This window comes from Erythrolamprus reginae, chromosome 5, assembly GCF_031021105.1.
Source record: "Erythrolamprus reginae isolate rEryReg1 chromosome 5, rEryReg1.hap1, whole genome shotgun sequence".
Classification (NCBI taxonomy): Eukaryota; Metazoa; Chordata; class Lepidosauria; order Squamata; family Dipsadidae; genus Erythrolamprus; species Erythrolamprus reginae.
Genome location: NC_091954.1, coordinates 27,979,469 through 27,996,829, shown reverse-complemented (window position 1 = coordinate 27,996,829; position 17,361 = coordinate 27,979,469). Strand labels below are relative to the sequence as shown.

The 17,361-nt window shown below is 45.7% G+C and overlaps 1 protein-coding gene across 4 annotated transcripts in view; it reads left to right on the top strand.

The window, feature by feature from the left end:
* The window catches only part of PCDH15 (protocadherin related 15), a 1,574,801-nt gene that overhangs the window by 1,186,398 nt on the left and 371,042 nt on the right, over positions 1-17,361 (top strand). For all 4 annotated transcript variants that reach the window (XM_070752283.1, XM_070752284.1, XM_070752286.1 and 1 more), the window contains one exon: positions 2,378-2,527. In XM_070752283.1, coding sequence (XP_070608384.1) covers positions 2,378-2,527 — 150 coding nt within the window. The remainder of the gene's footprint in view (positions 1-2,377; positions 2,528-17,361) is intronic.

The window sequence follows — 17,361 nt, the reverse complement described above, 5'->3', positions numbered from 1 at the left end:
CAGAGGTCAGTAGTGAGACAAAACTGACCGTCCACCCCTTTTTATTTGTTTGTTTGTTTGTTTGTTTTATTTTTATGCTGCCCTTCTCCTTAGAGTCAGGGCGGCTTACAACATGTTAGCCATAGCACTTAATTACTGGAATGGCTCGATTGATCACTTAGAAGTGTACTTTTTGTACTCAATCTGCACGTTGGACAAGTCTATCGCTGAGAAATTTACCAATATCCCAGAGCTCAAAACAAGGTGTTACTGCTTGATGAATGGACTTCAACTCCCAGAATAGCGTACCTGTGCTTGACCCAAAAATAAATTTATAGAGAGCACTAGAAGCTTTAAATTGGATAGAAGAAGGAGATGCAGAGATAGGAATTGGCCCTTGTTTTACCCAAAAATAAATTGCCCGAGAGCTCTATGTGGCTTTAATTTAGATTGCTGTTACCCACCCTGAGTCCTCAGAGATGGGCGGCATACAAGTCCAAATAAAAAATGAATAAATTAATTAATTAATGGAGAGGAAAAGGAAATGCACAGAAAGAAAGTTACTCATGTATCCCTTCGATGTATCCCTTCTATTCTGCATGAACCAGAACTATGCAATTAAGGTTCCCCTTTTACTGAAAGTGTACACAGGATCAGGTGTTGCTTCTAGGACAAAGATGGCAGTAGGCCACACTGGAACTCTTTTGGACAGGAACTTTGGTCTTCCTCACTCAGGAAACAGTTTATTGCTTGAGTCCTGGCAGGGAGGCTTTCCCACCAGGACAACAAGGACACCAGGCCACATGGGAACTCTTTTGGACAGGAACTTTGGTCTTCCTCACTCAGGAAACAGTTTATTGCTTGGGTCCTGGCAGGGAGGCTTTCCCACCAGGACAAAGTAGACAGCTGGCCATACTGGAACTCTTTTATACAGGAACAGTCTTTATACAGTCTTGCAACCCACAAAATCAAATTAAATAAAATGAAATCAAATTTTAAAACTTTAAAAGTTGAAGTGTAGTAGAGAGCAACTCCCCCCACACCTGCCCAAAAAACTATGTTTCTTGTCCCTTCAATGTCTTTGCACACAAAATCAAATTAAATAAAACGAAATCAAATTAAATCACTTTAAAAGCTGAAGTGCAGCAGAGAGCAACTACCGCCCTGCCCCCCCTGTCTTTTTCTTCTTGTGCCTATCTGGCTGTCTATGCCAAAATGGTAACCACATAATCACAGGAATTGTAACATATATAAATGATTTATAAACAAGACATGAAGTTGTTTGGCATCTTCAAATCGCCCTGTACCATCCAACTCATTGAAATTACCATTCCTAAATGTTTAAAGTATTTTTTACTTTAATTTGCAGTATTTTATTTTAAATTGTCAATGTTTGTTGAAAATAATTATTAAATCTAAAATCGTTATTAAAACCTCTTACGTAGGTTATATTCCTGCCAATTTGGTCTTGGAAACCAAAAAAGCAGGAGATTGTGAGTTCAAATCCTGCCTTAGACATAAATATCAGCTAGGTCACTTTTAAGTCAGTCACTCTCGGCCCAACCATCTCATAGAGTTCTGGTTGTAGGCGAAGGTAGGTGGATGAGTTATTTGTATAAACAATAAAGGTGGGATACAAACAAGCAAACAAATAAATAATTATGTGCCCCTTTACCAATGTCTTGAAAACATTCTAGACTTTATGTATCTTACTGTTATTTCCCAATAATGTTTTTGTTTTCTAATGTTGTAGCTTGCTATGCTCTTTGTTTTATTTTTTTTAGGAAGAAAATGATTTAATTAGGCAATGGTAGTTATAAAAAGTATATACAAATCTATGTTACTGCAGTCTTTGGAAAGGGAAAAATATAATGAAAGTATCATTCCTTGGATTAAAAAAGTAACAAAATGTTGATCTTCATTTTAGAATATTTTATCTGCATGATCATTAATCATTTGAATTATTTTTTTCTGCAGAGATTTTTTACACATTAGACAAGGAAAAATCTTGCTAATCTAAAATTACCCATGGATCCCTATAGATAATAAATAACTTACTTTGTAAATTTAGTTGCATATGAACCAAAAATATAGTTTAATTCCAGACTAAATGAGAACAACAATGCTATTAAAATCAATCAATCTAAAATGAGTCATTTGAAATGGGAATTAAGCATACACCATCCATAATGGAATGTATAAAGAATATCATAAAATAATTTTATTTTCAAATAATATTGTTAAATGCCAATGATTTTTTTAGATGAAATTATGTGTGAAATGTATTTATTTAGAGATGGCTTTCAAGGAAGTGGTTTCTTAAATGTTCAGACTAGTGAGTTAGTAATAATTTGGTAATAATAACACAATTATTTCTTCATGTCTGTTTATTCTGAAGATTACAGCTTCCGATGGGGTACAAGAAAGTTTTCCAGTGACAGTCAATATTTTTGTGCTTGATGCAAATGATAATTCTCCAACCTTCTCAAACATATCATATAATGTGAAGATCTATACAGACATGAGGACTGGAGAAAGCGTTATCAAGGTAATATATTTTATTTTGTCTGCGTTTTCAGCCAATTTCTTTTTCTAAAAATAATAAGATATTTGAAAATAAATTTGTGTAATGGAACAAAGGGAGTTATGATATAACCTTAGAGAGATAGCAAAAAATTCAAATGCATTTATTATTGCTGTAAGGATCGGAAGTCATTTATTTATTTATTTATTTATTTATTTATTTATTTATTTATTCATTCATTCATTCATTCATTCATTCATTCATTCATTCATTCATTCATTCATTCATTCATTCATTCATTTATTTATTTATTTATTTATTTAGATTTGTATGCCGCCCCTCTCCGCAGACTCGGGGCGGCTCACAGCATAACATAACAGTTTGTAACAAATCCAAATATAATTTAAAACATTTAAAAGAACCCCATTTTGTTAACAAGCATACACTCAAACATCCCATACATAAAATGTGCATACCCGGGGGAGGTGTTTCAGTTCCCCCATGCCTGATGACAGAGGTGGGTTTTAAGAAGTTTACGGAAGGCAGGGAGAGTAGGGGCAGTTCTAATCTCTGGGGGGAGTTGGTTCCAGAGAGTCGGGGCCGCCACAGAGAAGGCTCTTCCCCTGGGGCCCGCCAACCGACATTGTTTAGCTGACGGGACCCGGAGAAGGCCCACTCTGTGGGACCTAATTGGTCGCTGGGATTCGTGCGGTAGAAGGCGGTCTCGGAGATATTCTGGTCCAGTGCCATGAAGGGCTTTAAAGGTCATGACCAACACTTTGAATTGTGACCGGAAATTGATCGGCAGCCAATGCAAGCTGCGGAGTGATGTTGAAACATGGGCATACCTAGGTAGGCCCATGACTGCTCTCGCAGCTGCATTCTGCACGATCTGAAGTTTCCGAACACTTTTCAAAGGTAGCCCCATGTAGAGAGCATTACAGTAGTCGAACCTCGAGGTGATGAGGGCATGAGTGACTGTGAGCAATGAGTCCCGGTCCAGATAGGGCCGCAACTGGTGCGCCAGGCGAACCTGGGCAAACGCCCCCCTCGCCACAGCTGAAAGATGGTTCTCTAATGTGAGCTGTGGATCGAGGAGGACGCCCAAGTTGCGGACCCTCTCCGAGGGGGTCAAGGATTCCCCCCCCAGGGTAATGGACGGACAGATGGAATTGTCCTTGGGAGGCAAAACCTATATTCTATCTTTTCTCATTTTTTATTTTTTCTCCTATTTTTCTCCTTTTTTATTTCTTTGTTCTTTTCTCACCACTTATCTTTTTTTTCTTTACAAGTTTTGTTCTGCAAAAATACTTTAATAAAAAGAATAATTTAAACAATGAAAAGAAGTTTACGGAGGAGGAATTAAACTGTTCTTAGGATCACAATATCTGCTACTCGCTAGAATTGTCTAAAAAGCTGGATACCTACAGATACAATTGGGCATGATTGCTAACTAAATAGACCCAGGTTTAATGATAGATTGCTCTATCTAATTGCTCCTTCACTACTAAGCTGGTGCTTTCTCCAACAAGTTGAAATAAATATTTCATTGCAAACATATTTAGGTAACTGAACAATATTTCAAAAAAGTTATTTTTTGGCCTCAAATGGAAAAGAAATATGATATTGTCTGTGGGTGAACAAAAAAGGCTGTTATGTAAGTACAAGGGGCAAGCAAAGGAAGCAATGTGATAAAAAGTCAGAGTTTGCGGGAGGGGCAGCGAAGGAGAGAAGCACCCGTCTGTGATCTGGGGGCTTGCAAACCCCCCAGGGAACCCTCACCAGCCTCTCGACCAGCAGCTGAAGAAGGAGGCCCTGTCCTCATTGGCTGGGAGGGCCACCAACGGACAGATGGTGGATAGCCTGGATTTTCCCTCTAGGATTCTGGGAGGAAGCTGGGATGCTGAACAGATTTTGTGCTCTTTCGAGGATCGAAGCAGCGGCTGGAGGCCTCCGGAGCCCCCAGCAACCTCCCGGAAGCCCTGATGCCCAGCTGACCCCTCCCCAGAGCGCCAGAAGACAGGAGGACTCCCCTGAGCCTCCGGACCCCCAGCAACCTCCCGGAAGCCCTGATGCCCAGCTGACCCCGCCCCAGAGCGCCAGAAGTTAGGAGGACTCCCCTGAGCCTCCCGAGCCCCCAGCGACCTCCTGGAAGCCCCGACTCCCAGTTGACTCCGCTCTGGAGTGCCAGAATCCAGGAGGACTCCCCTGAGCCTCCGGAGCCCCCAGCGACCTCCTGAAAGCCCCGACGCCCAGCTGACTCTGCCCCAGAGTGCCAGAAGTCAGGCGGACTCCCCCGAGCCTCCGGAGCCCCAACGACCTCCCGGAAGCCCTGATGCCCAACTGACTCCGCCTGGGAGTGCCAGAAGCCAGGAGGACTTCCCCGAGCCTCCAGAGCCTCCAGAGTAACCTCCTCGGATCCCCATTGCTCTGCTCATTCCGCCCCAGAAATCCATACGCCAGGAAGACTCCTCACCAACCCAAGGTAATCTCCCTGGAGCTCTCAACGCCCAACTGATTTCCCTCCCTCATGAAACCCACTGGACTGTGCCAATAAAGTGAACCAGACCACATGGCCCCAAGGGGAAACAAAGGAACGTAGAACCCTGAAGACTTCTAACTGGACTCTTGCAAACTCCAAGTGGACACTTTCATTACTGCAACTTCCCCTGAACACCCAACACCAAAGATATCTTCTCAACACTGTAACCCCTAGGGGACATTAGAATACTCCAACACCAAAGAGACCTCTGACAACTGCAATCCCCTGTGGACATTTGACCACTCCAACACCAAGAGACTTTGAAATCTCCAATACTAAGTGGACATTGAACACTCCAACACTCTTTTTCACTGACACACACACAAATAACAACAAACACAACAAAATACACACATACACAACTTGAACCAGACCAACCGCACACATGGAAGAACAAGCAGCAGAAGTCATCGTGATCTGCCAATCATGTTCAATGTACACTCTTCTACCCACTGACCTCCAAAACTTCAAATGCACCAAATGCAAACTGATCTATCTACTGGAAGAAAAAATAGAAAAACTAGAACAGGAACAGCAACAACAAACCTCAAAGCACACAAAAAGAACAACCACAACCAATACACAGAAATGACCATGCTACCTCCACACAAAAGACAAAAACAGCTGGACACATGTCTCCCACAGAAAAAAGTATAAAACAAACACAAAACCTACGACAAAAGCAACTCAACTACAATCAATTCCACTAACTATAACCAATCAATACCATGGACTCCCAATAGAAGAGAACAAACAGGCAGCTGATGAAGAAGCACCAACTAGAACCCCCAACAAAATAACAATACCAACTACCACCATGATAAAAAAGAACACTCCAAACACCCCCAACCAAAAGAAAAAAAGGAGAGTGCTCGTAATTGGGGACCCAATTCTCAGGGGAACTGAACCTGCCATTTGCAGGCCGGACAATCAATCCAGGGAGGTAAGCTTCCTCCCTGGAGCCAAAATTTCTGACATAACAGAAAAAATAACCAAGATCATAAAAACCACAGACTACTACCCCCTAATAATATTCCATGTGGAAACAAACAACACAGGAAAAGACCTAAACACAACAATGAGGGACTACCACCAACTGGGCAACTGTGGGTGCACAGGTAGTCTTTTCATCCATACTACCTACAAGGGGATGGCACCCAACAAGAGAACCCAACAAGAGAACGAAAGATTCTGCAGCTGAACCACTGGCTAAAAGGTTGGTGTCACCAAAAAAACTTTGGATTTTTTGATCATGGACTACACTTTCTCCAGGATGGGCTTCTAGCTAGGGACGGGTTACACCTCACTAAGACTGGGAAGAATATCCTTGGAAACCATCTAGCCCAACTCATCAGAAGGGCTTTAAACTAACACCATATGGGGTGGGCAACCATATTCCAGAACCTAACACCAATCAGCAAGCAAGGTCAACAACAAACTAAAAAGGGAAGGGAAGGAAGACACACACAAATACCAACCAGAAGTCACCCAGGGCCCTCCCCAAAGCAGGCACAAAGAACTCAAATGCCTTTATACCAATGCACAAAGCCTAGGGAACAAACAGGGTGAACTAGAAATTCTAATCCACGAAGGCAAATACGACATAGTTGGAATCACCGAAATTTGGTGGGACGATACACACAACTGGAATACAGTGATCCCCCGAGTTTCGCAATCTCGATCTTTGCGAAACGCTATATCGCGATTTTTCCACCCGATGACGTCACTCCCTTCCTTTCTCATCTTTCTTTCTCTCTCTCTTTCTCTATCTTGCTTCTTCCTCTCTCACACTCTCTTCCTCCCTCTCTCATCGCTTTCTTTCCTTCTCTCTCTTTCTCTATCTCTCCCCCTCTTGCTCTCGAGCGCCGGGCGGCACCCAGGGAAGGTTCCTTCGGCCGCCCACCAGCTGATCTGCTCGGCAGCGCAGTAGCAGCGAGGAGCCGAAGATGGGGTTTCCCCTTTGCGTGGGCAACGGGGAAACCCCATCTTCGGCTCCTCGCTGCTACTGCGCTGCCGAGCAGATCAGCTGGTGGGCGGCTGAAGGAACCTTCCCTGGGTCTTCAACTCCCAGAGCGGCGGACAAGCGGCGGCCGGACAAGCGGCGGACAAGCGGCGGGCGGACAAGAAAAGCGGCGGCCGGACAAGCGGAAAAGCGGCGGACAAGCGGCGGGCGGAAAAGCGGCGGCCGGACAAGCGGAAAAGTGGCGGACAAGCGGAAAAGCGGCGGACAAGCGGAAAAGCGGCGGACAAGCGGCGGGCGGAAAAGCGGCGGCCGGACAAGCGGCGGACAAGCTGAAAAGCGGCGGACAAGCAGGCAGGCAGGCAGGCGGCTCCTCAGCTGCTGGGTCTTCCCAGGTGCGGAAGTAAAAAACCATCTGCGCATGCGCGGCCATGGAAAAAGGGGCGCGCATGCACAGATGGTGTTTTTACTTCCGTACCACTACATCCCGAAAAATCGATTATCGCGAGGGGTCTTGGAACGGAACCCTCGCGATAATCGGGGGATCACTGTATACAGATTAAAGGATACAAACTATTCAAAAAAACCAGATCACACAAAAAAGGAGGTGGAGTTACAGTGTACATAAAAGACCACTACGACATCACTGAGTTACAAACTACAAAAGAGTAAAACCTTCTAGAAAGCTTATGGGTCAACATCAAAGAAGAAAAAAAGTGCAACACAACAATTGGTGTGTACTACAGACCACCAAACCAAACAGAAACAATGGACAGCCTTTTCAACAACCAACTGACACACATATGCAAGAAAAACAACACAGTAATAATGGGAGACTTTAATTATCCGGACATAAATTGGAAAAATAATTCTGCACCAAGCGAAAAATCAAACAAATTTCTGACATGCCTTGCAGACAACTTCATAGTCCAAAAAGTAGAGGAGGGAACTAGAGGGGCAGCCACACTGGACCTAATTCTCACAAACAGAGAAGAAGTGATAGTAGGGGTCGAAACAGATGGAGTGCTGGGTGAAAGTGACCACAACATCCTCAAATCCAATATAATATCAACACAACCAACTGGACCCAACAACACCAAAATCCCAGATTTAAAGAAAACAGACTTCAATAAACTTACAGAAAACCTGAGAGTGATCCCTTGGACAACAGTCCTAAAAGGCAAAACCACGCAAGAAGCTTGGGAAATCTTAAAAACCACGATCACAAAAGCCCAAAACAATGCTATCCCGATGAAAAAGTAACACCCAAAATCCAAAAAGAAACCAGCTTGGTTACGCAAAGACCTAACAAACAAACTGAATGAAAAAAAAAGACAGATACAAAAAATGGAAAGAAGGGCACATAACCAAGGCAGACTACCAACAATCAGCCAGAATCTGCAAAGAAAAAATCAGGACAGCAAAAGCCCAGTACAAAGTAAGCCTAGCAACAAAAGTCCAAGACAATAAAAAAAGCTTCTTCCAACACTTAAACACCCCCAAAAAATCAAGGAAGTAGTTGGACCACTAAAAAGAAAAGACGGCACAGAAGTAATGGACAACAAAGAAAAAGTAGAACTGCTCAATACCTTTTTCGAATCTGTTTTCACACAAAAAGAAACAACAAAACAACGAGCTTGTATCACAGCTGCAGAAATCAAAACTGGAACAAATCACTACTTTAAGAAAAATACAGTAAGAGACCACCTATTGGAACTCAATGAATACAAATCACCAGGACCAGATGGACTGCACTCCAGAGTCCTAAAGGAGCTTGCTGATGTCATCACTGAACCTCTGTAACACATCTTTCAAAAATCCTGGATCACAAAAAACCTACCAAACAATTGGAAACAAGCTGACGTGGTCCCTATTTACAAAAAAGGCAAAAAAACAGACCCAGGAAACTACAGGCTGATCAGCCTAACGTCTATTCCTGGGAAAATATTAGAAAAGATAATCAAGAAACAGATCTGTCAACACCTTGAATCAAACAACGTAATAACCACCAGCCAACATGGATTTGTCAGAAACAAATCATGCCAAACCAACCTCATTTCATTCTTCGACACTGTGACCAATTCAATTGACCAGAGAAATGCAGTGGACATAATATACCTAGACTTTAGCAAAGCATTCGACAAGGTGGACCACAACCTTCTACTCTCCAAAGTAAAGAAGAGTGGGATCGACAGTAACACAACAAGATGGATTGAAAACTGGCTGACCAATCGCACCCAGCGAGTTGCCCTCAATGGGACTAAGTTCACATGGAAAGAGGTAGGCAGCGGGGTACCACAGGGATCAGTCTTAGGCCCAGTACTCTTTAACACATTTATCAACAACCTAGACGAGGGAATAGAGGGGGAATTAATTAAATTCACAGATGACACCAAGCTGGCGGGATTAGCCAACACCCCAGAGGGTAGGCACAGGATACAGAAAGATCTAGACAGACTTGTACAGTGGGCCGAAACAAACAAAATGAAGTTCAACGTAGAAAAAAGTAAAATCCTGCACCTAGGCAAAAAACCCCCCAAAACATGCATACAAACTGGGCGAAACCACACTCACCATAAGTGACTGTGAAAGGAATCTTGGAGTCTTGGTGGATAACCATCTAAACATGGGACAGCAATGTTCAGCAGCGGCTAAAAAAGCCAACACAATCCTAAACTGCATGAACAGGGGGATACACTCCAAGACCAGAGAGGTATTAATACCACTCTATAAGGCCCTGGTCAGATCGCACCTGGAGTATTGCATCCAGTTCTGGTCACCAGACTTCAAAAGAGATATAGAGATTCTGGAAAGGGTGCAGAAAAGAGCAACTAAAATGATAAAGGGACTAGAGACCAGGCCATACGAGGAAAGGTTGCTGGAAATGGGCATGTATAGTGTAGTAAAAAGAAGGGCTGGGGGGATATGATAGCTGTATACAGGTACTTAAGGGGTTGCCATGGAGGGGAGAGGGTCACACTATTTTCCAGGGCACCAGAGGGCCGGACGAGGAACAATGGTTGGAAGCTGACCAAGGAAAGATTCAACCTGGAGATAAGGAAGAACTTCCTGATGGTGAGAGCGATCAACCAATGGATGGCCAGCCAGCGGAGGTTGTCAACTCCCCAACTTTGGACATTTTCAAGAGGAGATTAGACTGCCATTTGGCTGGGGTGCTGTAGGATTTCCTGTTTAAGCAGGGGTTGGACTCGATGACCTGTAAGGTCCCTTTCAACTCTAATAATAAATTAAAATTTAAAAAGTGTTGTTTCTTGCTATTGCTGAAAGAAATAATAATTTACAGAGAAATTTCATTTGGTCTAGAATATCAGATGTTTCAAAACACAGTTGTTATATTATCAAAATAATTGCCACATTCCCTGTGTAGTTCTGAATTTTAAACAAAGTTATACAAGGAGGAAAAAATAAGAAATAGCAAATGAAATGAAAACGGAAAGAAAAAAAGAAAAGTAGATTTAGATTACACCAATACAATTCATAACTCCTCTAAATATGGTTTTAGTCACCATTACTTCATTAGATTCATATATCAATTTTTCTTTGAAAATTACCTCTTTTTGTTGAGTTTGTCAATTACATCCAACCATTAAACTTAATGTTTCCTCTCAGTTTATTCACTCTGTCCTCCTTATTTTTTTAAAAAAGTAATCATTTCTTTCATTCTTTCCTTCATCTACTTTTTCCTACCAGCATTTACAGTCTTAAAATATATCCATCCATTTCACCTCTTCCTCAAATATCCTATCAATCTCCACTAATTCATTTATTTGCTATGTGTTTTCTTTTTTATATAACTTTCATCTATTCACTTAACTTACCACATCTAAAAGGCTGTTGCTAGCTGAATATAATTGAAACAAGATTATCACTGAATCTTCCTTAACAAAATTTATTAAAAGTGTAAGAGACAAGATTATTGAATTCTAAGTAACCGTAGTACCTTTACTTCAGAATCCGTTTTTTAAGTTCATTAAAAAAATCAAATAAATAAAATTGGAAACTTCTTCGGTTTCTTCCCAGTAGCATTCTTGAGAACTGGTGAAAATGGCAGCTATCCCCAATTAATGTTTCTCTAATGTCTTTCCTTATACATTTATCTATAACTGTGTTTCTTTGGAGGAGTGTCTGTGTGTGATATAATTATATAATTCATTTCAATTTCTATTTTCAATGTTTCCTGTTACTTTGATGTCTACTGCCCATCACAACTCCGTCAATAAATAACAAATGTAATAAATTGACTGTCCGTAGTTGCATCCATGCCATATGAAGCATTCTTGCTTGTCATAAGAATACAATATTGGTAAGTTATAGCACATTTTGTTTAAAATTCCACAAAGATAACCTGAGCCCATTTTGACCCTGAGCACGTCTCTCCAGCTAGAAGATATCCAGTATCTTGAAGCTTCCAGGGTACAGTATTAATAAGTTATAACATTCCAGAAAATTATATTAAAGCATCATCTATTCAAGATACAGTGCTAACAAGTTTTAGAATAAGGAAAATAGAAACTGAGACCTAACTAGATTATAGATTGGTTGAAAATTAAACCTTGCACATCTATTTTTGAATGATCTCTACTTTAATAGTTTATGTTTTAAGGAGATTTTTTTTGTAGGAAGACACTATTCTGATTTATTTTCTTTTAGTATTTTTAATAGAGAAAGAAGGATTTTTCCAATTAGGAAACAACTTCAAGTATCAGTTACAAGTGCAAATAGGAGGATGTCAATTTCAGAGAACAAGTTTGATGTTGTATTTTAAAATGCTGCTAGCAAAACCTAATTTACTAAAAACATAATATAAACATCAATCTTTAGATCTTCTAAATATCAAAATATAGATCTTACCAATTTATATTTGCCTTTAATGAGAAAAAAATTGTAAGAAAAAAAATAGTAATATATAGCTATCTTGAACCACCATAATACAAATCTTTAATGTAGCATTTAAACTTACCCCTCCAGATTGAATTGATGTTCAATGAATCAATTGTCTGAATCAAGTTTCAAAGTTACAGAAAATCACTGGTTTGTTTTGTGGGCAACAATATGCACCTACAAGGTACCTAGGGAGGAAAATCAAAACAAATATAAATTTGAAATTATTTCAACCATGTTTTGTCATTTCAAAGATTTTTCTGATAAATGGAAAAAGAGACATTGCGGCGCAGGCGGAGTAACAGTCGGACACAAGGTATGGGTATAATGGGGTCACTTTTATTCAACCAAACTCAACTGAACTTATTTAACCAATTAGCACCACGTGACCTGCAGGGTGCATAAATCAAATGGGGGCGGAGTTAACTTTTCCAACAAACTCAACAGAGCAACTCTCGGGCGAAAACTCCTTGCCTGGGTGCAGGGTCATGGTAAAATTACACCTGCCCCCTGCACCATTACCACACCCCCCATGGCGTGTGGGATGGCTCGCTACTGGTCTATGTTAATCCCCAGCCAGCGAGCCACAGGAGCGACCCCCTCCCCGAACCCAAGCCGGTCAAGCCCTGTAATCCGAGAAGGAGCTCGCCCCTCACCTCACTAGAGGTGCCCCTAAAGGAGATCACACAGTTGCTTACTCCATTTTCCGCCTCCTATCGGCCTCCCCCCCCAGTGACCTTGAGGGGGAGGGGGCACTAGTTGGTGAGTCCACCCCCTAACCGCACTCCCACGCACAGAGTGGAGTAGGCGAAAAAACAATCACAGCTCGGCCAATTTGCTGTGACTGCAAAAAATTCCTACTCGGCCCCCGAGGGCGACCCATCATATGCACCCTGTAACAGAGGGAGGGCGGGCGGGTGTCCCACGACGATCTGGGCGAAAGGAACTGCGCCACGAGGCAGCCCCTTTTATAGGGCTGCCTCCCTCTCGCCCTGGCCAGTCGGTGCCCAGCACACCCGAACTACGTCATCGCGGCCCCCTGATGATGTGGGGGGCCACGGCTCCGCCCCCAACATGGCGGCCTCCTTCCCCGCTGATCGCCGCAACAACCGCCGGCCAGTAAGTCGGCATCGGGTATTGCGGCGCAGGCGGAGTAACAGTCGGACACAAGGTATGGGTATAATGGGGTCACTTTTATTCAACCAAACTCAACTGAACTTATTTAACCAATTAGCACCACGTGACCTGCAGGGTGCATAAATCAAATGGGGGCGGAGTTAACTTTTCCAACAAACTCAACAGAGCAACTCTCGGGCGGAAACTCCTTGCCTGGGTGCAGGGTCATGGTAAAATTACACCTGCCCCCTGCACCATTACCACGCCCCCCATGGCGTGTGGGATGGCTCGCTACTGGTCTATGTTAATCCCCAGCCAGCGAGCCACAGGAGCGACCCCCTCCCCGAACCCAAGCCGGTCGAGCCCTGTAATCCGAGAAGGAGCTCGCCCCTCACCTCACTAGAGGTGCCCCTAAAGGAGATCACACAGTTGCTTACTCCATTTTCCGCCCCCTATCGGCCACAGCAGGGGGTGAAATTATCATTTATTCCCCCTGCTCCCCCCCCTGCACATAGATGTGCAGGCACCTCTGCAGGTCCGCTATAAATTTGTCGTTCCCCTCGTCCGTCAAATGTACCCCGTCCTGTCTATATAACTCTATCTGGGATGCTCTAATGTCGGGATAGTCTATCACTCCACCCCCCGCCTGAAGTACCCACTTCTTAACTGCTCTGTTGACTCTCTTCCTGGCCCCATCAACCGCCTTAGGGATTCTGGCATGCCTCCAGCACCTTCGTGGCAGGATATTGGACCACAACACGCGTGTGTCCGGCCACCGCTCCCAAATCACCTGCAAGCCGTCCCAAATGTGCCACAGCAAGTCGACCCCTGTCATTGATCCTAGGTCATTACCTCCCACATGCAGAACCAACCATCCCGGCACCCCTTGCACCTTCCCGCTGTTGAATAACAGGGGAAGCACATCACACCACCGTAGTCCTCTACGGCCCAACCATTGGACAATCACTCGCTGGTCCATCTCCAACTGCGTGCCGGGCGACGTCTCGAGGGCCCTCCTCTCGGCCCAGTATACCATGCTGTGGCCACAGATCAGAATTCTGTGGCGCTCACCCTGTACTTTATCTAGAGGAAGGGAGGAAACAGAGCAGCGTCAGAAGTGGCGGCGCGGACCGCACCCTTTCCCGCCCTACTCACCTAAGGGCGGATGTATTTCTGGAAGGCCGCAGATCTCCAGCGGCCCACTGCACGTATGTCCGGCATGCTGAAACCTTCCTCCGCTGCAAAGGAAGCTGCACCAATCCTAAAAGAGTGAGTCCCGTAACGCTTGGGGTCCAAGCCCAGCCGGGACAAGGCCTTGGACGTTACTGCCCAAAACTGGTACCTGGTGAGAGGCTCCCCAGAGACATGACAAAAAAGAGGGCCTGGCTCTCCGCCCCTAAGGGCCCAGTATGTTGACAGTGCTCCCACGGGGCACACCCTCTTGTTGCTAGTCCGGGAAAGCTTAACCGTAATGCCCCGACCCCTTTGGTCAGTCTTGGATCGTCTCAGCCGCAGTGCAACCGAGCCACGCCTAAATCTGATATCCCTTGCCGTCAGTGCACGGCCGGAGCTATCGGACCTGGATGCCGCAAGAACCTCGCTGACCCGAAAAGCCCCGAAAAACAAAGTCACCGCAGCCGCGTGGTACAGTGCTGCCTCATAATCAGAGCGGCAAAGCCTGACCCACAAGTCACACATCCCCCTTAGGTGGGCTAACTTGAGGGGATGCCTGCTGTCGCCCTGTACTTGACCCTTCTCCCTGATCCAGCCTTCCAGTGTTTTCCTCACCCTGAAGTCCCCCGTGGTGTCTGGGAAACCCCTCGACTTGGCTATAAAGGCCAAGCCTGCCAGTTTGCCCCGTATTGTGCGGGCTGACAACCCCCGGTGTTTGCTAAGTGCACAAAACTCAAGCAGGTGCTCCACCGGGGCCGGCCATCGCTGCTCGTATCCCCTGAGGCGACGAAAAGCCCAAAATTTCCTACCTGCCCGCTGGTATGACCTCCTGGTGCTTGTGGCTATGGACATATCCATTGCCCTGTTTACGTCAGCCCTCCAATCAGCCACAGGTGCTGGGGGGCTGCCTCTGGATGCTCTTCGGCCTGTGGGGCAAGCAGCCGGAACCTAGCCAACTGCCCCCTCGATAATGCGTCTGCCACCCCATTTCTAATCCCTGGGACATGGTGAGCCCGAAAGGGCATGTTATGGGCCAGGCACTTCATCACCATATGCCGAACCAAACTCATCACCCGCTCATTCTTGGAGGAGAGTGTGTTGACATGTACCACCACCATGTTATCGCACCAGAAGTGGACCGTCTTCCCAGCGAAACTAGGGAACCACAGCTCGATGGCCACGACAATCGGGAACAATTCCAAAAATGTCAAATCCCTGCAAATAGCGGTGCACCGCCACTCCTCTGGCCAGTCCGCCCGAAACCACCTATCCTTCCATATGACTCCAAAACCGGCCGTCCCGGCCGCGTCTGACTTCACCTGCAGGTCCCCTTTCAGCGGCATGTCCTGTCTCCAAAACGATACCCCATTATATGTGTCTAAAAACCCTTGCCACACCCCCAGGTCCTTCCTGACGCTTGCCGTCAAACGTATCCTGTGGTGCGGCTTACTCAGGCCGACCGTAGCCTGGTAAAGTCTAAACATAAATGCCCTCCCCGGCGCTATCACTCGACAAGCAAAATTTAACAGGCCAGCTAGCTCCTGGACCTGCCTAAGAGTCACCTTCCTGGCGGCTCGGACAACCCTCACCGCGTCCTTAAGTCTGGTCAGCTTATCCTCGGGTAGCCTACACGTTTGCTCAACGGAGTCTACCTCGATTCCTAGAAATGTCAGCCTGGTGGCAGGCCCCTCGGTTTTTTCATGACCAGAGGCACACCCAGATCCCTGCATAAGTCTTGAAATCCTGCCATCCCCCGCTGGCATTCGTCAGAGCCAGCCGGCCCGGCGAAGAGAAAGTCATCTAAATAATGGACCACTGACTGAATCCCCGTGCCCTTTACATGGGCCCACTCGAGAAACGAACTAAACTTCTCAAATAAGGAGCAGGACACCGAACAACCCATCGGCAGGGCCCTGGTCACGAAGAATCCACCCTCAAACTGAAAACCCAAGAGGTCAAAATCCTCCGGGTGAATCGGTAGAAGCCGAAAGGCCGACTTGATATCACATTTGCCCATCAGCGCCCCCACTCCACACTCCCAAACCATTGAGACAGCTGTCTCGAAGGGTGTGTAGCGTACTGAGCATAGTTCTTCAGGGATGTGATCGTTTACCGATTCCCCCGGAGGGAAAGACAGATGGTGGATGAGCCTAAACTCCCCAGCTGCTCTCTTGGGCACCACCCCCAGGGGGGACACTTGCAAGGAGGGCAGGGGCGGCTCCGGAAAGGGGCCCAACACCCGGCCCTCACATACCTCCTTCATAATTTTATCGCGTACTACATGTCCCATGCCCGCCACTGACCTCAGATTATCTGCAAGGCAGGCCTTCCTAGGACCCTTGTATGGTATCCTAAAGCCCTCGGAAAAACCCGCAATCAAAAACTCCGCACCTTTCCTGGGTCGATAGCCAGTAAGTCTGTCCTTCAACCTGTCCAACCTAACGGGGGTTGGGCCCCTTAACCTGAGCCCCTCCCGGCTGGGATTTGGAGGGGGCCCCAGCGTCTTTGTTGCCGCCTCCTCCCCTGCCCCTGTAACATGCAGAGGTGGGATGCCTACCGTTACACAAAGCGCAGGCGTGGCGAAAACGGCAAGCCGACCTGGAACAGGCCCCCCTGGCGCCGTACTCGTAACAGTACGGCGAGCTCCGAAAGGACGAACCCGACCCACTACGCTGGCCGGAGCCCTGGGTCCCCGAACCCACTGCCGGGCGGGGGAGGGTGGCCTCCTTACCCTGTGTCAGCAGCAAGTGGCCAGTGGGAGTCCGCCCGCTAGCTGGGGTAGCTGCTTGCTGTGTAGCCTGAAGCCACAGATCATTATGTCTCATGTCCCAAGGCCAATGCCTATTGTGTGCGGTGAACCTAGGAAATGTCTCATCGTACTGTTTCCATGCCTCACCCTCAAACTCTTGGTAAGCCTTCAAAATCATGTTCATGTACAAGATGAGCTCGTGGGTCTTGTGGACATCATCTTCCACCACCACAGAATGGTAGGCCAAAAAGGCATATGCCCACGCCAATATCCCCCTATCCATCAGTGTCTTTCGGGTTGTCCGACCCCTTCTTACCCTCCTTATCCTTATCCTTTTTGGACTTCCCAGGCAATAAAATATTGAAGATGTCCACATAAGCACCTCGCCAAATTTTTCGCTTAAGGGCCTGCGACAT